This window comes from Nannobrachium achirus, assembly GCF_963921795.1.
Source record: "Nannobrachium achirus genome assembly, chromosome: 21".
Lineage (NCBI taxonomy): Eukaryota > Metazoa > Chordata > Actinopteri > Myctophiformes > Myctophidae > Nannobrachium > Nannobrachium achirus.
This window is the reverse complement of record NC_137828.1, coordinates 27,263,581-27,288,701: the sequence shown is the minus strand read 5'-3', so window position 1 is coordinate 27,288,701 and position 25,121 is coordinate 27,263,581. Positions and strand designations below refer to the sequence as shown.

General features: G+C 42.1%; 1 protein-coding gene across 1 annotated transcript in view; it reads right to left on the bottom strand.

Annotated features, from left to right (window-relative positions):
* Nucleotides 1–25,121, bottom strand: part of LOC308306664 (contactin-associated protein-like 2) — a gene marked incomplete at both ends in the record, with an annotated part of 459,572 nt that overhangs the window by 115,838 nt on the left and 318,613 nt on the right. The window contains 3 exon segments of the mRNA XM_080751705.1: nt 7,334–7,418; nt 9,469–9,584; nt 13,381–13,500. Coding sequence (XP_080607831.1) covers nt 7,334–7,418; nt 9,469–9,584; nt 13,381–13,500 — 321 coding nt within the window.

Below are 25,121 nucleotides of genomic sequence, written 5' to 3'. Positions count from 1 at the left end.
AGATCTATATTTTGAGTGGCCAAACATATATTTGTGATAATGCCTTTCGATGTTTTCAATACCTTCTAGGCCTGTATATTGCATTATGAGATTGATCCCTCTTAAAATATTACAGAGGAGTAATGAATCAAACTGGCAGCAGCATACGTTTCCCAGGTTGATCCATGGCTCCTCCAGGCTACGTGTAGAAGTGTCCTTGAGTAAGACACTGAACCCTTAATGGCTCCCAGTGAGCAGGTTGGTTCCTGGCATGGCAGCCACTGCTGGTGTGACAGTGTGTATGGTAGTGATGCGCGGGTCAGGTTTGTTTCATAACCCGCACAGCCCACAGCCCGCAAGGAACGTAATCCGCCCGCCCGCGCCGCAGAACAATATACAAATCAACGAATCCGCCCGCCCCGCAACCCGCATTTAAAAAAAAGATGGTATATCATCTCCACAATAGATCTTCTAAGTAAAAGTCGCTTTACAGAAAGGCTTACAGTAGCACAATATTGTCATGGGCTAAATAAACAAACGTGTTGTTCAAATTGGGGTTTAGCCTAAAATACATTCATTCAAAGACGTTCATTCTCTCTAAATCGCGGGGGCATCGTCGGGGTAAGAATGGCGTTTCAGGTTTTATGTCAATCATATTTATACAGCGCCTTGCACTTCAAACAGACAGCAAAAGACGGACGATATTAAATCCTGTTGGTTATTGATTACTCACCAGATTGGAGAGATGGGAGCGACTCGAGGTGAGCGTGGTTGGTTCATTCAGTCAAAAAATCTGTCTCACTTGTGAAAGTTGCGTTTCAAATCGTATCCGTTGACTGGCTGGTTATATACAGTAACCGACACAAAATATTTATAAACAGACTTGTGTGGATGACAGAGACATATAAGTGAAATCCTGATCAGCGACATGCGCTGAATTGTTTGTGCGTTCTTCTCTGCTGTGCTCACGTTGTGTCAAATGTTGGCTAAATGTGGTTCGCGGCCCCAACAGGAGCGGAATTGGGGCGGTCCTCGCACCAAGGACTCTGGCGCATTTTAAAACTCGCTTGCTCATGCTCGTATTCAAAACGTTGTATTCTTATTCTTATAGGCCTACTCTTATTAAGAATAAAAGGCAAATAAGAACAGGTGATTATTAGTTTTTATTTCTTGCACATAAGAGTGGTGATAACCCGCCCACCCGCCGCCCGCCAATTGAGTCTGAAACCTTGACCCACCGGCGGGTTGGCGGGCGGGTAGGGGCACCGGGTCGGCCCGCGCATCACTAGTGTACGGCATTCTTATTGTGTTAGCACTATTATATTAAATATAATAGTTTTGTTTGAGTTTTGTCCCGACTCTCAAGAATCAGTAATTTACTGTGTTCAAGCAAAGATTTTGACGGATTGACTGATTAACACTTGGGCTGCCATTATTTTGGTAATTATTTGGCTGTAGACTGCTGCCATTCACTTACACTTTATCCGCGGAAGCCACGATCGTGTCCATGTTGTGGAAATTGACGTCAGTTTGTTTACTTTCGGTCGCGAGACTAAAATCCTAACCGTGGCTGGCCCAGTGTTGCCGTGAAAAAGAGCGGTTCTCTGCGTTCTCTGCATTTTGGAAGTAGATTCCGAGATAAAGCTGTTTCTTTGCATCAGCAATGAATAGGAGCCTATGCAGATTACATGCTTCCTGGTGCTGGCGGCCAAGTTGCATCATGGGATATGTAGTTGTTTCGCTCAAAAGTGGACGCAGCAGTGTCTGTTTAACTGGTAACCATCGTCTGTCCAAGCCCCTGCCTTCCGGCGCCCCCTCGATGCTCTTAGCTGATTGTCCCGCTGGGGTCCGGAGCGTTTACTTTGGAAAAAAAAAATAGAGTGTTCAAAGCAGGCCCTAGTCGCCTGAATACTGCAGCTATGAATAATGGAATAGGACCTTGGTTCTATTTTGTGGGTTTTATTATCTGAACTGGGGCCATGGAGAAAGGGTACACATTATTGTGTATCATTATTTTATGCTTTAACTATTGAAAAATAGCAGATATACAAGCTCACAGCGCGGCACCGAGTGCCACACTGTGAGCTTGTAGATCTGCTATTTTTGAAAAATCTTGAAAATTTGAATTTTGACCTGATTCTATAAGTGTCTTTTGAATCCTTCTAAGACTTTTTGAAAAGCCTATGTTTCTAGGTCAGCAATTTGGCCAGCCATCGTCAAAGAAAAGGTCCTTTTCACTTCAACTGGAGCTCAGTTAGTCTGTTCTTGAGACACTACCATGTCAGTGGTTCTCAAACCATTTCATGTGAAGGACCCCCAAAATGATATGTATTTGGCCACGGACCCCTATCTCAAAATATTTCACCAGAAGCAAAATTTTAGTTACAAATGTTCGCTTAAAGAATACATGTATTCAAAGATTTGCAAATATTTCCACGACTTTTTCAAAAAATAGCAGATCTACAAGCTCGCAGCGTGGCACTTCGTGCCGCGCTGTGAGCTTGTATATCTGCTATTTTTCACTGGTTAAAGCATTCAATAATTCTAGGCCTAAATGGGTTAAGAGGGACGGTCGTTTGCACCGCTAGAGGTGAAATTCTTGGACCGGCGCAAGACGGACAAAAGCGAAAGCATTCGCCAAGGATGCTTTCATTATTGTGTTCAGAGTCAGACTTACAGAATTCTCAACGACTGTAGTGGATGACAGTTAAACCTGTACAGAGCAGTAACGGCCTTCTTCTCACATACAGCGTTTGTATGGAGAAGTGACGTTCTTCTACACAGAAGAAACTAGAGACAGAGAGGTACCTGATAGGATATTTCCATCTGTCACGGTAGATGTCGGTAGATCATAATTTTGGTATATCAAGTTGCTGCAGCAAAGTTCTAAAACCATCAGGAAAAGTAATCACTTTGCGTGTGTTTGCGCGTGTGTGTGCACGCGCGCGCGTGCGTGTATGTGCGCGCGCGCGTGTGGGCGGGTGCATGCGTGTGTGTGTGTGTCCGTCTCCTCTCCGCCCTCAATCTTCTAATTTACAAGACACACACACACACTGTGTGTGTGTGTCTTGTAAATTAGAAGATTGAGGGCGGAGAGGAGACGGTCAGCCAATTAAAACAATTACATCAATCACTGTGCCACTTCCCAATTAGACACTTATTGAAGCCAGAATACAATTCTATTTAATGGGTCATTTAGTTCCACGATGCAGCTGTGTGTGCGTGCACGTGTGCGTGTGTGTGCATGTGTGGTTGTTGACAGTGTATGTGATGAAAGTTGGCAGCTAATTAATTATTCATATTTCTGAGTAAATTATTCTCCCCTGCTCTGCTCTGATTGGTAATTTAATTCCCCCAACTTCCTGCGGAGCACTTTAGCAGTAAACTATATCGTCGTTGTTGGGCAGAAACCTGATAACTCCAAGTTTCAAATGTGTATGTTCTTTCGCAAAGTAAAGCCCTGCTTCATCATACAAGGCTGTCACATAAAAGTCGTGTGCAAGGCGTTGTGTGCTTGTAGATAGGCTGTTTTCACTAATTTAGTTCTTTCTTTTAAATGATAAATGCAAGACGAACGGTTTTCACCCGACAACGACGATATGGAGGACTGACCTCCTTACTCGGACTGTTTCCACAAACAGGGGTGTCGCACCAAATTCTGGGCCCTGGGTACAAGCATTCACTGCGGGCCCCCCATGAATGTTCTTCATAGGGGGAAGGCGTTTAACCCATTTAGACCGGGGACGCCTTATTTTGCGCTTTAACTATTGATAAATTGTGAAAAAGTCTTTGAATATTTCAAATCCTTCTAAGCTTTAAAAAAAATAATCTAAGTCAGTGGTGCTCAAACGGTTTCATGTGAAGGACCCCCAAAATGATATGTATTTGGCCACGGACCCCCATCTCAAAATATTCCAGGGACCCCCAAGAAGCAAAATTTGAGTTACAAATGTTCACTTAAAATATACATAATATTCAAAGATTTGCAGATCAAAAATAGCAGATCTACAAGCTCGCAGCGCGGCACTCGGTGCCGCGCTGTGAGCTTGTATATCTGCTATTTTTTCAATAGCTAAAGTATAAAAAAAATTATAACGAGTAATGTTGTTGCATGAATAATATTGCATGTCTCCCCTATCTGAAGAATCTCCAAATGTGGCAATGAATATGTCTGCTCCACCGTGTTGTTCCATAGAACCCGATCTCCTTTATGGCCTCTTTAACCTCTTGAACCCCATTGCCCACGCCGGTGGGGGCAAAAGGTGTTGACCTCTGAACAGCTGCCAATAAATGTAAATAAATCAATAGAGACCAAATCAAACTACAATTGCATTGTTGATTATTGTTAGAGTGGGCCTACGGCATAGTAATCAGCTTCCATTGTACTTTTCATCCATACATTACTCATATTACAGTATTATTACAACTTATTGTTACTCGTTTTTATAATGTTTAACCCTATACTTTAACATTACTAATATTACAGCACTACTCTCACTAAAACATCTGTAGAGTTTACATAGTTTGGAAGATATTCATACAATTTTGCCTATCAATTGATGACACCTTGATGGACAATTTCTCTATTCACTATATATGTTTTAAATGAGGTCTTGAGGCTCATTCGCTATTCAGAAGGCAAATTTTCCATAGGCGGAGGTCTTTTTCAATCATCTTTTCCTAGGTAAGTGATCACAGCAGGACAATTTGGTAAGAGAAATGTAATGTTTTACACAGCATTTGTGAATTTTCAGGGGTTAGCTGACATTTGGTGAGGCAAGAGTAGCCACATCATTGTAGTTTTGTGTCCACAACTGTTCCAATTTGGACATACATTTTAGGCGGATTTTTCCCCTGGACCCCCCTGGGGCTTAACAGGTTCTTAATAGATGTCCTTGACTACTGGTGAATCTTACTGATCTAAAGTGACTGTTGTGGTAGTCGTTTGATCTTTAGCAATAATGTACGACAGTAAAGCCAATACAAAATATGCCAGTATGCCAGCCCAGTTAACTCGTCCGAGATGTGTTTTTGTGCTGTATAGTCTGTTATTATTTATTTTGCTCTGTGCATCATACTAGCTGAAGCATTTTAAGGACATAGTGAAATGAAAAATATGTTTTTCAGACTGTTAGAGCATAACCGTGGTCATAAGAGGACATGTTTAATCTTTGTGTATATATTTACATCAAAAGTCCCTAAAATTTGATTTTGAATTACTTCCTGTTAACGTCAACGACATGATGCGTGATGACATCGATAGGCCTTCATGAAGATACATGAATCTTGATTTCATTCACCTGCTAAATTCCCATACCTAACCTTCTTCCACTCACAGCTGCTTTTAATTAGGGAGACACAATTGGACAGCTACATTCTGTATCCTACACAAGATGACTGCCAGATGGACCATTACTCGATTTAAACTCAAACAGCACATTGAAAATATGTATCTGAAAACATTGAGGTGAGAAATAAGCAGCGTATAATAACATAAACATGCTTCATGCTGCCACTCTCTCTCACTCCCTCGGTCTGCATGTGATAGAGGGAAGCCCGGGTCAAAAAAATGGGAGCCGAGCCGAAACGGAACAGAATTATTTTCCCCTGTAACCAAGGTATGGTAGCTGCCATACCCATTATTGTTGCCTTGCGTCCGTCGGTGCGTTCTGCTCCATGTCACAGAACATTTTCACCGACTTTATGTCGCCCATACCCGCAGATAATGTCCAGAAACATGCTCCATATGAATGACGTCCCAACCTGCATCTTCCAGGTTGTGAGCTTGTAGATTGGCTATTTCAAATAGCCTTGGTATAAAATAGGGCTAAAGTGGTTTATGTATGTTTTATAATATTATAATGTATATCTGGAAAGTAACTAGTAGCTAAAGTTTTCAGATACATGTAGTGCAGTAAAAGTACAATATTTGGATCCGAGATGTAGTGCAGTAGAAGTAAAAGTATTACAAATTGGAAATACTCAAGCAAAGTACAAATACCTCACAATTCTACTTAAGTAGCCTACAGTACTTGAGTAAATATACTTACCCCACCACTATAAAATACTTACACCACTGCTAACTAGGGCATTAACCAAAAAACCGACAGATATACAAGCTCACAGCGCGGCACCGAGTGCCGCGCTGTGAGCTTGTAGATCTGCTATTTTTGAAAAATCTTGAAAAATTAGAATTTTGACCCGATTCTATAAGTGTCTTTTGAATCTTTCTAAGATTTTTTGAAAAACCTATGTTTCTATGTCAGCAATCTGGCCGGCCATCATCAAAGAAAAGGTCCTCTTAACTTAACTGGAGCTCAGTTAGTCTATTCTTGAGAGACTACTATGTCAGTGGAGTGGTTCTCAAACCTTTTCATGTGAAGGACCCCCAAAATGATACGTATTTGGCCACGGACCCCCATCTCAAAACCTTTAGTTCCAGGGACCACCCAGAAGCAAAATTTGATTTACAAACGTTCGCTTTGAAAATACATATATTCAAAGATTTGCACACATTTTCACAACTTTTTAAAAAATAGCAGATCTACAAGCTCGCAGCGCGGCACTCGTGCCACGCTGCGAGCTTGTATATCTGCTATTTTTCACTGGTTAAAGCATTCAATAATTCTAGACCTAAATGGGTTTTTAACTTCACCCGGCCGCCGCAACGGATGGCATTGCACGCTGAGAACAACGTTCTGAAGGTTACAAGCTTCACTGCTTCACTCATACAGTATATGTTTTATAATGTAATAATTTATATTGAATGTCAGTTGTCAAGACACTGCTCAAGTTGAACAGCAGTGTGACAGCGTGGTTTCTCCACCCGACCGTACAACCCCCCACCCCCCGTCAATATGAAGAAAAATCGTGAAAACTTGAATTTTGACTTGATTCTATAAGTGTCTTTTGAATCCTTCTAAGGTTTTTTGAAAAAAAATGTTTCTATGTCAGCAATCTGGCTAGCCATCGTCAAAGAAAAAGTCCTTTTCACTTAACTGGAGCTCAGTTAGTCCAGGGACCACCCAGAAGCAACATTTGAGTTACAAACGTTCGCTTTAAAAATACATATATTCAAATATTTGCACACATTTTCACGACTTTTTCAAAAATAGCAGATCTACAAGCTCGCAGATATAAGACTGTTCCTGGATCAGTTCAGTACCTGGGGTGTTGAGCAGTCTGGACATGAGTCAGATATAAGACTGTTCCTGGATCAGTACAGTACCTGGGGTGTTGAGCAGTCTGGACATGAGTCAGATATAAGACTGTTCCTGGATCAGTTCAGTACCTGGGGTGTTGAGCAGTCTGGACATGAGTCAGATATAAGACTGTTCCTGAATCAGTACAGTACCTGGGGTGTTGAGCAGTCTGGACATGCGGCAGCTGTAGGAGATGAACTGCTGACAGTGTTCTGCACTGGTGGTGATGGCCGTCACCTTGGAAACACAAAGAACGAAAAGTTTCTCATGTAATCTGAGTTGAGCAGACCGGTGAGAAAGAACAGCTCCTTAAGAAGGGAACAATGTATACCACAATGCTTTTAGTTAACGTTCAGTTCACTGGGGGAGATGGAAAGAGAGAGAGAGAGAGAGACAGACAGACAGACAGACGATTATTTAACGGTGTGGCTATTGGCTATCTATGAGAGCAGGGGTCTTCAACAGGGGGTCTGGGACCCCTAGGGGGTCCTCAGAGTTACTACAGGCGGGCCACCAAATCTTTGTGTGATAGGATCATTCTTAACAGTTCTACTGCCAGATTTATTATTTATTTATTGGGGCTGGTGCCAGCAAAAAGCAGTTTAGCTTTGCAATGTTATAGACAATTATCTATTGATTATTTCCAAACTAATACTTTTTACGATGGACGCTCATATGTGTACTTTATAGCCAAGCTGACGGCAGAGGGCAGCCTTATGTAAAGAATTAATGTGAATCCATTCAGAGCATAGAAATGCAATTTCTAGATCAGATCCACAGAAAACAGCCAGGAAGTGATTTGGGACTCCATTATTGCTTACGTGCACTGGATTTTTGAGAGCAGCGTTACGGGAGAAGTTTTTACTGTACACGGCGGCGCGACCCCTCATCAGCTTACAGTCATCAGACAAGGTAAAAAGAACGAGCCGTATTGGCAGCGCGCTTGGGTCAAAATTGGGGCGAACGGGAACGTCCAAAGCAGTAAAAGAGTTCAACCTGAACATAAAGAAAGGCAACAAGGCCTACACTAAACTAAACAAAGTACAAGGGATGTGAAAAGTGGGCCGTGACAAAGTTAAGTTTGAGTTAGTGTAGGCTACAGTAAGTGTGGTATGAAGCACAATATCAATACTAAAGCTTCACTGTCCTGACAAGAGAAAAGCAGTGCCAGCTACAGATGTGCGATTTCTAATGGGAATGGAGTGGTTTCTTGCGATTTGCGAGTTTCTGCAACAAAAAACATTCCATTCTGCATAAAAATCATGGGCGTCAATTGGGTATGGCAGGGGTATGCAGCTGCCATACGGTCCAGGGGGGGAAATAAAAGTTACTTTTAAATATAAATCCATGAATGTCTCTTTGTCTATCTGTGCTGGTTATTATGTTGTTAAATTACATTAAAATAACTACAAATGCAAAATGTAACAAAATGGTCACTTTAACAAGGTATTATAATTATATTCTCCACACTTTTATTCTCCCCATCTTGACAAGATGGTATATTCCCAGGTTCCGCAGGTCAGCTGCACAGGTGCAATGCATTATTGTTAACTCATTTCTAGCCGATCCCGAGTATACTCATGAAAAATACTCGAGTATTTAGAGTGCCGATCCCGAGTATACTCGCGAAAAGTACTCGATATGGAGTAACGCCGGTTCTCCTACCCTGTAGTCCAGCGGAAGGTCCTGGCACGATCGGCCTCGCCGATTCATCATCATCACGGATCCACGTGCACAAAATAGTAATCCCATAACATGGAGGCCGACGGGGAATCTCATCTTTAATGTCCATTTTCTCCAAACAACACTTTTAAAGCCAAGGATGGCATTAGATTCTCGCTACAAAAACATAATAACAAAGGCATCGATCGGCCATTTTAGAAACCACATGGTGTGACGACCGCCCCCGTTGTATGACGTCATGACGTCAACCCGGAAGTATTTACGCAATGGACTTCTGGCTTTCAAAATAAGACAATGGAGCGTAATGGAGCCCTGCGAGCGGCACACGAGCGGCACGCTACACATTTAACCTGTTCATGTCTGGAGCACTAAATGGGTTAATTGTGGCACGTTTACTAACATGCCAATTTTAGCTGCACTTGAACAACTGTTCCAGGCTGCCAAATCCAGCCCAAGAAACCGTAGAAACGGGGGAAAAAAATAAAATGTACTTCTTAAAATAAATGTATCATGCTTGTTGCTAAGGTATGGCACTGAGAGAGAGAGAGAGAGAGAGAGAGAGAGAGAGAGAGAGAGAGAGAGAGAGAGAGAGAGAGAGAGATACCTGTTCCATGGAGGTACTGTAGTTGACCTGGATGACGGTGCGTCTCTCTCTGCTGGAGCCAGTCACTGTGGTCTGAGCTGGAAGGTTGTTCATCACTGTGGTCCACACCTTGTCCTCTACACACACACACACACACACACACACGCACGCACGCACGCACGCACGCACGCACGCACGCACGCACGCACGCACGCACGCACGCACGCACGCACGCACGCACGCACGCACGCACGCACGCACGCACGCACGCACGCACACGCAGAATGAGAGCTGACGTAAGCTCTCCATATCGTTGTTGTCGGGTGAAAACCCTGTATGTCCAAAACCGTTCGTTTTGCATTCATCATTTTAAAAACTAGAAGCTCGGCCAACTAGACGCTCGGCCGCCGTCTAGTTGGCGCCCTGGCCAACTCGGGAACAATGTAAATAGGGGATGAATGCCCCGCCCTTTAATGCAAACCCCATTATACCTGTTGTCATAGGACCTGTTTTGACCATCTGTTTGCGTGTGTTCATTTATGCCCATATATGGGGATATCTATCTGTCTACGTCCATTTTATGTCCATATATGGAGATCTCTGTAGGACCCGTTTTGACCATCTGTTTGCCTGTGTCCATTTATGCCCATATATGGAGTTATCTGTCTGTCTGCGTCCATTTTATGCCCATATATGGAGATCTCTGTAGGACCTGTATTGACCATCTGTTTGCCTGTGTCCATTTATGCTCATATATGGAGATATCTGTATCTGTCTATCTGCATCCATTTCATGCCCATATATGGAGATCTCTGTATCTGTTTGTCTGTGTCCCTCTATGCCCATTATAGAGAAATCTGTATCTGTCTGTGCCTCCGACTGTGTTGCAGACACAGTGCTGGTTCCCCCTTTAATGCAAACCCCATTATACCTGTTGTCATAGGACCCGTTTTGACCATCTGTTTGCCTGTGTCCATTTATGCTCATATATGGAGATATCTTTATCTGTCTGTCTGCATCCATTTTATGCCCATAAATGGAGATCTATGGAGACAGACATCAGAATCCGAACCTGTCGTGCTGGTTCCAGAAAATCGTGTATCGGATCGGGTCGAGGCCGGGCACTGCACTACCTGCTGCGGCGGGGAACGCGCGTGCCGAATTTGAAATAGGGAATGAATGCCCCACCCTTTAATGCAAACCCCATTATACCTGTTGTCATAAGAGCCGTTTTGACCATATGTTTGCCTGTGTCCTTTTATGCCCATATAGGAACATCAGAATACGTAACCATGGCATTTTTTGTTGACTCATGTGGCGTACGTGATCTCAGAGCCTTTTATGATGTGATGTCACAATGAGTCAGCGCTTGCGCCCATTTCCTCCGGAACAGCCTGATGTCAACAATCAGCCCCGCATAAGGAGATTCTGAACGTTTCACGCCGGTTCGGGAAAACCGCGCGTCGGGTCGGGTCGAGGCCCGGCACTGCACTCCGTGCCGCGGCGGGGAACGCGCGTGCCGAATCTGAAGCCGGTAGGACGAACGGTTCTCGAGATACGCGGATTACAGACAGACACGCAGAGACTTCTCGCATTTATAGATAGATGATTCAAACTAGTGAAAACAGCAGATCTACAAGCACACAACGCCTCGCGGTGCGAGGCGTTGTGTGCTTGTAGATCGGCTGTTTTCACTACTTTTGTGCGACCGCCTTGTATGATGAAGCAGGGCTTTGCTTTGCGAAAAAAATTACAAATTTGAAACTTGGAGATACAAGGTTTCTGCCCGACAGTGACGATTTACTTTGTTGGCTGCCCAGCCCCCAAAATGGAATGAAGGCTGACATTTTATTTTTATTTTTTTCCTAATGGCCGGCCTGGACCGGCCGGGAATGAACCGGCCGTTCGGGAGTTGTCCCGCTTTTCCCAATGGCCAGCACGTCCCTGATGAGAGCTGACGTAAGCTCTCCATATATCCTACAGAGGCTGTATATCAAGTGGACACGGAGCACAGCGTCAGCTCAGATTTCTTTTCCTTTTTTTATGCTGAAAGATAAAGACAACATAAAACAACTTTAATACCGGCAATAAACCTCGGTCTGTCAACCGTGTCGACCAACCAGAAATTAAATAACCGTATAAAGTGCTGACGCCGGACAGACTAGCCAATCCACATCACACCACAAGAGTTGTGGTTGGGACTCCTGCTGTGATACTCGCAGGCTTTCATCCTTTTAGGCTTGAAAGCACATCTGGGTCACTTTAGAAAAACTAAAACATGATTATCTATGATTATACTAGGAGGAAGATTTTTTTCCAAAAAAAGTGTACAGAAAGAGTAAAAATTATGTTTTTTATGTGGCCACACCAGTTCATTGGTATGCGTGGTTGTCGTGGTGGGTGGTGACCCAGCTGAAGTTAGCCACACCCACGTGTGTTGGGTGAATGGTAACTAGGGGAGGGGTTGATTCTGTGATGTAATAAGTATCTGTGTTTTTGGACCGGCACGTTTGACCCCACAAGGTGGCAGTCTCTAGCTAAAACCCAAATAGAAAGGCAATACATAATTGCTCATAACAACCACACCAGGGGGTCTAATGAAGTACTGTCAACCTCCTAGACACATGAAAACCAGAAAAAGTACAAAACTATGGCACCACCTCCTTAGCCATTATTTTATGCTTTAACTATTCAAAAATAGCAGACATACAAGCTCACAGCATGGCACTCGCGCTGTGAGTGCCGCGCAAACTAAGGCTGGGCGATATTAGGAAAACCTTCGATATTCGGTATCGATATTTGTAGCTGAAGAAAAAAAATTATTCATGCCTACAGCTAAAAGTAAACAGGACACAGCTGTCCTCGATATCGATATTACTCACGATATTAGTAAAAACAATTGCATTATATGTTTTTCTGCTTTAGGTCCACTGCCTGCCTAACCCAGATAATGAATAGCATATCCATGCAGGCACACTGCACAGTACACATAGAATAAAATAAATGAAATGCCTTATTTCCATTTTCCAACAATGGGTTTATTGAAACAACCACACCTGGTTAACTCTTTCAAAGCCACAGAGGTAGATTGACGAGAATTATTAATTAGGCAACCAACCCACAGACGAAGGTTGACGAGAATAGGCTATGTTTGTTATAAAACAACTCAAAATACATTATTTTTGCTGATTTAACAAACAGGTGTTTCATACGAAACACTTGCCTTGCCTCCAGTGGCAGATCATGTGACTGAACAAAAACCCGGAAGTGCACGATCCATTCTGGGTCTGCTTTGTTTTGATTCTGGTTAGAATGCATTATACATAAAAACACATTTTCCTCCTCACCCGTAAGTCGGATTTTCATTCCGAAAAAAGATCTGAGCAGCTGGTGGCAACCCGGTTCCGAGCACATGCATGGAGCGCGTGCGTGGAGCGCCCGACGCAAAAGTAGCTATTTGCTCATTTTGTTTGCATGGTTGTATGAGTGTAACTATGGTGGAATTTAGCGTCACCCAGGGTACTGAAAAGAATCGACAGAACGGATAGATGTGTAAACAGCGTTTTCTTGTGGTCGTAAAAAAACACTGAAATGGGCTGGCAGTAAAACTGTTAATGATGGACTGCTTTTTTGCATGTGCTACGTGCATGCATAGTGTGTCTGTTAATTAATATGACACATACACCAATACCTCATTTCAAGCAGTCTTCGTCGATGTGTATACCTTACATGTCCTCAATATCGATATATTTTCAATATATTGCCCAGCCATAAAACACACACACACACACACACACACACACACACACACACACACACACACACACACACACACACACACACACACACACACACACACACACACACACACACACACACACACACACACACACACACACACACACACACACACACACACACACACACACACACCTGTCATGTTGCAGTTGACTCTGAAGGGTCCGAGGGGTCCACTGCCATCAGGGTCAATCCAGTAGGAGTCAGAGGACCTGCCCAGGTGTTTATAGGCCTCACAGGACGACTCATATATGGCTGAGAGAGAGACAGAGAGAGAGAGAGAGAGAGAGAGAGAGAGAGAGAGAGAGAGAGAGAGAGAGAGAGAGAGAGAGAGAGAGACACACAGAGAGACAGACAGAGAGAGAGAGATTGCTAGGAAGTGTATATTCTGACTAGTGGGACTAAAAAAACAATCCATCCATCCATCCATCCATCCATCCATCCATCCATGTGATCCATCCATCCATTCAAATAAAACATGGATAATCCAAATGTATTTTTAGAGGCTGAATTGAGTGCTTTAAACAGTATAATCAATTTATATATTCACCAAAGGAACCCCAAAGGAAGAGTAATTGAGTCACCAAAAGCAGTATCCTCCCTAAAAGTCTCAAGGGGTTTGTTCCTAATAAAGAATGTCAATCAACCCCTCAACCCTCCCCCGTGAGGTACACAGCAAATCAGCAATACAAAAAAAGACGAGCCATGCAGGCAATCTTTTTCAAGTGTTTGGATCCAAAGTGATTGACGGACGCACCGACAGCCATCCTTGAAAATGCATTGTTACAGGGACGCGCAGAGAATCTTAGAGAGGCAGGGGCTGAAATTTCTAAAGGGGCCTTTTGGTGAAAACATCAAAAATAGCAGACCTCCAAGCTCACAATGCGTCGAGCTGCAACACGTTGTGAGCTTGGAGGTCGGCTATTTTCGATGATTGATTTCTACACATTTCTTGATTTCAACCTAAGCTGCTGCATTTAAGTTCAGGAAGAGTTTGGACAAGACAATTCTCTTGAATGCTGCCTTCAGGTATGGCATGGAAAGAGGGCGTTTGCATTTCTTTCACCATAAAAAAAAAAGTAAAAAGTAAAAACTGCATTCATGGACTGGAGAGGGCACTTTTTTACAGACGGATAAAAGGGCAGGGGCTCAAGCCCCCTTTGATATCTATGTGTGCACGTGCCTGCATTGTTACAGACTGTGGGTGTCTCTGCGTTTAGTGTGTATCCACACCTGTATCTGGACAACGGACTGACCTCATGTGTCCTTCAATGCATGAGTAGTCCAAGTTGTTTCTTTTCACCTGACAGGGGGGATTTCCCCGGGATGGACGTAGCGCGTGGAAGGAACACGTTATTCCAACCAGTTCCTTTCTCCTCCATCAAGCGCCCCGGCTGGCCAGGGGGAAGCAGTATAGAGACCAGGACTGCATGTTTTTGTGAGGGTATCAACCCTTGGAGACACGGGGAGAACATGCAAACTCCACACAGAAAGGCCCTATTGCCGACCCCACCTAGGGTGTGGGCACTGATGACGCGGAGGGAGAAACACGCCCTCAGCTCCCACAGCGTCCCCCGGCGGGAATCGAACCCAGGACCTTCTAGTTGTGAGGCGAAGTGCTTTGCCTTTCTAATGTTTAAGGAGAGTGGAGCATATTTTTGCAGAAATGGCAAGAAACCACTCCATTCCCACTGCAAAGAAGAATCCACCTTCATAGTTAGATTTAAACTAAACTAAAGTCAGAGAAGGTCATAACAATAGCAAACATAGCTGATCTACAAGCTCAATGTTCTGAGAAGGATTTGAAATATTCAGACTCCGCACACATTTCCACGATTTTTCAAAAATAGCAGATCTACAAGCTCACAGCTGTGAGCTTGTATATCTGCTATTTTTCAATAGTTAAAGAAAAATGTGAGTGAATCCTTGCACCCAGGGCCCAGAATTTTGAGTTACAAACGTTCGCTTAAAAAATACATTCAAAGATTTGCACACATTTTCATGACTTTTCAAAAATAACACAGAGTGCCGCGCTGCGAGCTTGAACAGTATATCTGCTATTTTTCAATAGATAAAGTAAAAATAATTAAGGCCCCTCCACCTTGGGCCCTAGTAAAGCCTTTATCATAGTCCAAGGTGAAGAACTATATCACCTCACCGCGGTGTAGTTTTCTAGCTATCAGCTAAAAATGATAAACAAAGCCTAAAGAAAACTACATCGCGTTGAGGTGATGGCTAGCTTCACTTTGGCCTATGATAGAGGCTTAACTCAGTCCCACTTGTATTTTATTTTTTTAAGGTATTTACGAAAATAGGGCCCCTTTTCTCTTTTTTATTCTTTATGTTTTTTCCCCCATTAAATATACAAGTGTCTCAACCCATCCAATAAAATCCCCTTGAAGGGATTTTTGGACCCAATTCTCATAATGCTTTCCAGCTACAGTCCCCAGTAACTCCTCTCCCTCCTTGGGTTGAGTTGTAACATCCTCATTCAGCTTGCTCAGTCCCTATAGTTGGTGATATGAGCGAAGCTTCCGGATGTGCTCAACGCCAAAGGCTGCATCCCCCAGCCTCTTGCCTGATGTTTCCTCACTCCTCTATTCTCACATGCAGGGGTGTCGCACCAAATTGTGGGCTCTGGGTACAAGGATTCACTCACATTTTGTGCTTTAACTATTGAAAAAATAGCACATAGGCCTATACAAGCTCGCAGCGCAGCAATATTTTTGAAAAAACCTGAAAATGTGTGCGGAGTTTTTTTTTTTGAATGTTTCTATAGTGGCGTTTCCATAAAGCCTCTTAATGCACATTAAGGATTATTTGCTTAATTTTTTGTATGGAAACACACAAAATTTGTATAAACTTTCATTATCCGCAAAAACCTTTATCTGCTTGGAGGAGGTGGATTTTGAGGCTTTATCGAATAAACTAAATGCGCATTTGTGAATGGAAACGGATCAGACAATGAATGCGAATAGATTATGACGTTCTGGGTCCATATAGTCCTCCAACTTAACACTTTCCCCTGCTGCTTGACGTCCATTGTATAACGTTATCCCACAAAACAAACCGGTTGTTTGTTACACACGGAGTGACACAGAACGTGTGTAAAATCCTCCCGTTTTCACCTCCCGGAGTCAAGCCATCCGTGGCTAACCCTTCTTCATCACATGTTGCGTGCCAAAAGTGGCCGATCTACAAGCTCACAACAGCTCGCATCCGCGTCTCCGCGCCGCGCTGTGAGCTTGCAGATCGGCCACCTTCCAGAGGACGCTGAAACTTGCAGGATGAGTGTGCACTGTGCACTGTGCAGAGAGTCACAGCAGTCGTGCAGTCTCGGTTCTGTCTGAAAAAATCAAACCGGTCAACTCATGCGACCGTCGCTAATTTGAATGACACCCGCAAATGGAAACATGCTGAATTTGCTTTGTCTTAATGCGAATTTCTGATAATTCGCTTCCTATTTACGAATAAGCTTATGGAAACATGGCTTATGTCAGTGGTGCTCAAATCTTTTCATGTGAAGGACCACCAAAATGATATGTATTTGGCCACGGACCCCCATCTCAAAATATTTAGTTCCAGGGACCCCTCCAGAAGCAAAATTTTAGTTACCTAACCTAGGACGACGGTAGCCTTTCTTACTGGAACTTTAGTTGCACTGACTCTGACCTCTAAGGACCTTCCAGGGAGTGTGCTCTTGTGCGTCTTGCTGCGTCACCCTCTCTTGTTTCTTTCTTTTTCTAGTTGTTTTTATATCGCGCTGAACTTTGGACACTCTGCACTATTAGGTTGTGTTAATAATGTTTGAGTATTTTTGCTTGTGTTTGACATGATGGTGAGATACTTGTTGCACTAACTAGCATTGACTGTTATGGTCACTTTGATTTGGTTGCACTGTAATATATTGATAGTTGTGCCTAAGGACACCTTATGCATATATTATGCATATATATATATATATATATATATATATATATATATATATATATATATATATATAAATTATTCGTTCCCTTTCTTGACGTACCTTGCTCTTACTGTACTCTGTTCTTGTTTTTGTTTTTTTACTTTACTTTTTTTATACTTTGTAACTTTGTAAATAACCTTATACTGCTGTGCTGCCTCTGGGCAACTGATTGTCCCCCTTGGGATAATAAAGGTATCTATTTATCTATCTAGTTACAACACGCTTGAAAAATACATATATTAAAATAATTGCACACATTTTCACGACTTTTCAAAAATAGCAGATCTACAAGCTTGCAGCGCGGCACTCGGTGCCACGCTGTGAGCTATTTTTCAATAGCTAAAGTATAAAATAATTAAGGCCCCTCCACCTTGGGCCCTAGTGCAGGGACGTGCTGGCCACTGGGAAAAGCGGGACAACTCCCGAACGGCCGGTTCATTCCCGGCCGGTCCAGGCCGGCCATTAGGAAAAAAATAAACTATTTGCACAAAAGTAAAAATTAAACTGTTTGCACAAAAGTAGTGAAAACAGCAGATCTACAAGCACACAACGCCTCGCGGTGCGAGGCCTTGTGTGCTTGTAGATCGGCTGTTTTCACTAGTTTAAATCATTTTTAAAATGATGAATACAAAACAAACGGTTTTGGACATACAAGGTTTCCACCCGACAATGACGAAATATAACTCATGAAATTGGCCCACTGGCTTGTCACTTGTCATGATCTGAAATGGCAAATCTTTGAGTAGCAGCAGCGCTATAGAGAGAGATCTCTCTCTATAGCGCGCAATGAGGGCCTCTACAACTCTTTTTCCCGGGCTGAATCAGGGGCCCAGCACGTCCCTGCCCTAGTGACTCAGTCCCACTTCCCTCCCCCCCTTGTGACGCCGCTGGTGCTCAACGCCAAGGCTTCATCCCCCTAGTCTCTTGCCTGATGTTTCCTCACTCCTCTATTCTCACTTGCACCGGAACTTTCCGCCGTTTTAATGATCATGCCAAGACTCTCATTCCTGCTCCAAGGAGGGAAGCGTGAGGATTAGGAGGCATCTCTGAGGAAATACAAGTGCATCCTTCCAGGAAGACTTTCCAAGATTTCATCTCCATATTTTTATCTTGTTTTTTTTTTTTTTGCCTACTCCACACAGAAAAGTAGCTAAAACAGCCAATTGTTGCTACTTTTTAATTTGAATTCTGAAAAGTAACGCTTTTGGACATATGAGTTTTCCACCCGACACACAGGAAAAACTGTGGAGTAATTTCCCCAGAGTAGTTATTATAGAGTATTTATTTTCCTCTCAAATAGTTATATCAACTCATTTGGAGGTATAATCATCTCATTTGGCCAATAGAGTGGGAGCAAAGATCCAGAAGAATTTCTATTGGAGTAACACACCATGGCCACGCCTAGATTTTTGAATCTGACGGCGCCATTTTTCCTCTCCGCACTAACACCGGCTCGGCTCCACCGCAGTACACAGTGGCGCACCAAACTTTGTAGAAATTTAAGAGCAGGATATCAAAGTCTTTTCTTCACGTGGATGGATCAAATACCAGGTAAGATTATTATTGTTTAACTTAGTAAACGGCAATGTGTGTAACTGATTTGCAACATTAAAGCCGGCCACGTTCGGTTACCTACCACTACAGTCATATTTAGCGGACCCCGTTAGCATGTTAGCTAACGCTACGTTAGCATGCACGCTATTTTAAACAACTTAATCAATAGCGTAAATTAACAACACCATGTGCATCGGTGCAACGCATAGGTGCAACACGAGTACTACATTGTCAACGTTATCACTTTTATTAATTCATGTATTAGCAGGGAGGGACTGTTTACATTAATCAACATGTTGGAGTTGGCCAGTGGCGTCAGTTCAGAAAAGGCTAAGGTATGGCAACATGACTGGCGACACCAGTCATGTTGCCATACCTTAGCAACAGGCACGATGAAAAGTACATTTTATTATTTCCCCCTGTAGCCAAGGTATGGCAGCTGCCATAGCTTGCCATACCCAATTGACGCCTCTGGAGTTGGCCCAGAAGCTAATTTCCATCTGTTGTCGAGTAGGCTTAGCTTTTATGTGGTCAGGGATACAACTATGCATACAAAAAGACATCGATACAATACGCAACAAGACAAGCAGACATAGTACAGGAGAGATGAGACAGAATAATTATGTTATATGTATTAATGTCGGACTTTTCTGCAGACATAGTGGCCAAGACACGTGTGTTTGACTCTAAACAGAGTAATTTGGTTCTCCATATTTCTTCCGGCCGTACTTCTACATAAACGTTCAGATTTCAAATATAAAGTGCTCAGTGCCTACCCCATATATGTTACAATTATGTCCGGGCCCACAGAATTCCCTGTATATTCCGTATGTTTCAATTAAAAGCATTATAATACGATCTGTGGCCATTTCTCCGTATACTTTCAACTACGCGACCCTATCGGTTGCTATGTGTACTGCATGCTGATGCGTTACAACTCTTACGAGGAAATGGCCACCGATTGAATAAAACTGTTTTTTATTTAACAATACGGAAGATGCGGATACTTGTATGGGCCCGTACAGTAGGCGTCTGTAACATCCATGGCCATGGGGTAAGCACTTGTGGATCATCGACTTTTATTGTGTATTTATTGACTCTTAATGTGGAACCAAATCAAAGCACTGGTTTCCACCGACACTTTTCACGGTCGCTCATCCTAACCTGAAGCCTGTAGCACCATAGATATATATAAGAAGGCTAGATGGCGCAAGGCGGAGTCGGCGGCGTCGTTCACTGGCGGCCATCTTAGGACAGGACCATCCCCCGCGTCCTGCCGTTGTATTGTGCCTGTAAGGTGAGTGATCTGCACACTTAAATACTCTTTACTCTCTGAAATCTTGACCGATTTACTAACGGTTTGGATTATTACAAACATTATTAGCGTGGCTATGAGCTCAGGCTGGTTGACATGTTGAAATTGAAGCTTTTCATTTCGAAAAAAGAGCATGCAGTATAGTTAAGTGACATGGCTGCTTGCTCAAGTTCATCAAGACAACAACAATCGAGATTTTCAAATATTATCAGGTTTTCCTGAGACCAATAACGATTTCATGACAACTAATCTTTTGTCTAAATTACATTTCTTTGTGTGGATATTGTTGTATTTTTTAGCTGCAGGCTAAGAGACAAGAAAGAGGCTGTGAGTGTGAGCTAGACCTATATCTTATTACAAAGTTGACAGCAAAGTTACAATGGTGGGAGAGGCAGAATTACATGATTTCCAAGCGGTTTGGTTTGTTAAAAATATCTTACATTTAGATACATTGATACAGGGAATTGCTGGCTTTTTGTTTACAGAAATAGGCCTAGGCTACTGTATGTGAACTTAAGTCTGTTGTGAAGATGCCTGATTGTTTTGCTGCCTAATGCCTATGGCTGCTCCAATGAAAGGAGTAGGCCTATCCAAATGGAACCTGTGGGATCACCTGCCACAAATATGACAATATTATATTATAATTAGGATAATCATTATGTACAATACAAGTTCTGCTTCACAGGAACAACAGGGCTGTGAGATAATAACATTGCAAGAGTGTTGTTGACCCTGGCTTTTAGAAATATTTCTACCACCTGTTTACACACTTTTTAACTCTTTTATTGTGGTTGTCTTATTCTCAAAGTTTGCATAGGCTAATGCATACATGCATACATACATAGTGTACATAGGCCTACATACATCCTACATAAATCCTTAAAGGAGTAGTTCACCCCCAAAACGACTTTTTTTATATAGATTATTCACACCATGGAGACTTGAGTTCAATAATTTCTTTTTGTGTTTGTCACATTCTTCACAAAAAAATGATTATAGTAAATTTACCTCCATTGATTCCGGATGGGGACGAATGCATTTGGGTCCCCTTCCGGAATCAATGGGGGTACATTTATTGGGGTAATAATAATATTAATAATATTATAATAATCTGTCTACTGCTAATTTCAGGATTTGTTGTGCGACGCTCTTTGAAGAAGCTGTCCTGTGATGTCTGCCGGGCCAGCCTTGTGACCGATGCTGAATCTGCCTGTAAGGACAAGAGCTACCACCTGCTGACCCTGAAAAGCAATGGAGGTCTGGTGATACCATCTGTTCTGAAGGCATGGTGAAGGCAGCAGAGTGGGTCGTTCGCCAGGCATCTGCAGAATCCAGATGAAAACAGCCCATAGGATAGGAGGATAGGTTCAGAGGATGTGTTTTTGCTCAGGCATTGACAGTCACCACCATACACTGATGAAGTTAGTTATGTCCCTGTTTTTTAAGCTGAGGCTGCACCATATTGCTAAAATGACTACCCAAAACAGTCCTTTTTAAAGGCCATTCGCTCAAACTCTGTGTGCACATACGGAAGCCTAATTTTGGCTTCGAGCCAATGTTCCTCAGTGGTTTATACTGTATATATATATATATATATATATATATATATATATATATATATATATATATATATATATATATATATATGTGTATATATATATATATATATATATATATATATATATATATATATATATATATATATATATATATATATATATATATATATATATATGTATGGAAACATTTCATCCACAATTCCATGCTGTATTGATCTGGTACCATAGGAGAGATAACAGGCAAACAATGATCAAATAAAACATTCTTCTACATTCTATAATTGTGTAGTCTTCTTATAAGTAATGCAGATGTTAAATAATGGGTCATTTTTCCCCCAATGAATGTATTTGAGTCTGGTTTACCTCCTTTTTAGGCTTTACATTTAAAGTTGACTCCAAGCAAGAACGTATGAGCCCATGAGTAGTGCACTGAATGCCATCTGAGAAAAGGAACCCACTGTGATTTTGCTATTCAGTTAATGCTACAGGTATACTTGATGATGGTAAATCCTGTCTGTCTCTCTACACTGCCACACCACCGCCCTCTCAACAGCCCCCAACAGTTCCAGTCTAACCCCCAACCTCATTGATCATTGTTGAGCTGTTCAATACAATATTGGTCCATTGAACCTTCAAACAGGTGTACTGCATGTAGCCTACTTCAATATCAAGGGCCACCAAAAGCTACCTGTGCAGCATGGGGTTTAACAAAAAAAAAAAAAGATTATTATATATCGTGATTATTGCTGTTATGACTATAGTTGGTATATATTATGTATGTACTCGTCTAGCTGTTAGTGGTCTGATTTCAGAGGGAGGGGAGGATTGGTCATGTTACTGATTGGGAAATGACTTGCAGTTGCAGTGCTGAAATAAAATGTATTATTTTAGTTAAAAAATAGGTTTATTTGGTTTTGTTATGTCCTTAATAAAATAACCTTGAAGCCCCATCTCTAATCTCATATTTTACAGAATGGCAACATGAGACTATTTTATATGAAATAAATATAAGCCAAATGAGACAGTTTTTTATATTAAATAAATACATTGATACATTTAATACATAATGTATTAAATAATATAAATATTACTAATAATGGAACTATTACATGTTATATTTACAATATAAATACAGTGTGTATAGCTAATTGCTTTACTTTACCTATATACTTAATGTTATTTCATATGGAAATCCATGGTTATAATTATTCTAAGTATACAGTAACGTAGCTACGTTTCTTAGGTTTATAACAAACCAATCCGTTTCAAAATAGGTTGAAAATTGAGCAAGCTCTGGTCATTTAAATAGTTCATGCACTATAGAAATGAATGTTAAACTGGGCGATCGGTCCTGTCCCAAGATGGCCGACCTGTAGCGTCGTCAGTCCCCATTGGCCAACAGCGGGCGTGAGCTATCTAGCCTTTATATATATCTATGTGTAGCACACTATGCTATGACATCAACAGTTTTAGTCAGCGTGGGTTACGAGGTGAACTCTTTATATATAACTCTATGGGTGAACTCATTCGTTCAATATAGCAGCTCGGGGGGGGGGGGGGGGGGGGGGCGACGACGTTAGCAGCACCGTAGCAGGCCCTTTAACGTTAGCTATGTGAATGGAGTCAGAGTAAACAAATGCAAAAACATTCGAAGCAACCTACGAAAAATTACTTAATATATCCAGCTTTCAAAAAGCATTTAGCTAGATGCAGAGTGGTGTCCAGCCTACACAAGGCCTTTTTAATAGTTTCTAATTGTAACATTCAATGAATGAATTGCTGTGCCCTAGGTCTATATCATCTTAGTAACTGTTTTATTTTTTATTTGCCATAAAGGATGCAGGCTGTTAGAGTGAAGTACAGAGACCGCCAGAAATACATTTGTTATGAAGGACAACTGACCTTCATATCATTTTTGGAGTGTGGTGAGTGAAACAAATTGCACAATGGCATTCCCTATGCAACAACATACTGGGTCATATGTTTCTATATTAGGTGTGTGTGTGTGTGTGTGTGTGTGTGTGTGTGTGTGTGTGTGTGTGTGTGTGTGTGTGTGTGTGTGTGTGGTGTGTGAAGGACCCCTAGAATTATAAGTATTTGACTGTGGACCTCATCTCTAAATGTTGCACTCAGTGGCGTACTATGAGCTTATAGATCTGGTATTTTTGAATATATATATATATATATTTTTTTATAGCGAAAGTCTAAAATCATGGTTAAAGTGGTTCAAATCTAATATGACACAGATGCATGACCTTTAATAAAAATCTAATAAATTGCAGAACAGATTATCAATCTTGTGCAATATTGTTTTGTCTCCGCAGTCTCCAAGAAATTTGAAATTCCTACCTTGGACTTAAAAATCTATGATGATTTGAACACTGAAGTTGATGAGGACGCGTTTGCGTTTCTTGTAACAAAACCAGACCTGGGTGTGCTTGAGGTCCGTTTACCCCAGGGCCCAGATCCTGAGGGTGAGTCACTTATTAACTTCTATATCCATACAGTCCTGGCTAACTTTGTAATGCAACATAGTAAATAGACTTATCCACATTGCATGACATTTTGAGTAAAACGCTTCTTTAGACACTTTGGAAATCATCTGAGGAAGAACTAGCTTGGTGTGTGTAATGGATCCATCCTAATCTAATGTGATATTTTACAATACTCTTATAACAAATGATCTTATAACAAATTATCCCCTCTTGCTAATCACATGTTATTGTAATTACACCTGTTATGTTGACATGCTAGATTCGGCGAGCCCCTCTACAAGCCGCTCTATTGCCAGCAGCAGCAGCTCCTTTCTCAGCTCAAGTGCAGAAAATGCAGACTCTGATGACACCATCGTTTTGCAGCCTAGTCCTGCCCAAAGGAACAGAGCTGACCTGACTCGTCTTGCTCAGGTAAGCTTAGCAGATGACTGTTGAAAAAGAGATCGAGATGGTGATTCTGATAAAGAGGGGGGGTGGCAAAGTACAATTGCGGAGACATTTTTTGCCATTATAAATATACTTGGCCAACAAATCCCTGTCCCCCCTCTGCCTTCTCTCCCCCCCACTTAGATGATTGAAAACATTCTGAGGGACAAACCTGGAGGGGAGAGGATCATGACAGAGTATGCTCGGACGAAAAGCCTAACAGATTCCAGAAGACGTGACATGGTGAAGATATTGGTTGCACACATGGCGAGTGAACATGGGTATGTTGTCATATAAACATTAACACCCAATGTACATTTTTGGTTTTACTTGGTGCAAACCAAGATCCTTTTTGCAGAAGGCATCAGCATAGCAATACTTTTGTTTGGATCTCATAAGTGTGTGTGTGTGTGTGTGTGTGTGTGTGTGTGTGTGTGTGTGTGTGTGTGTGTGTGTGTGTGTGTGTGTGTGTGTGTGTGTGTGTGTGTGTGTGTGTGTGTGTGTTGTAGGACAAGTCCTTCAAGGCGTGTTAAAGAGGACTACGCGAAGGGCATCAC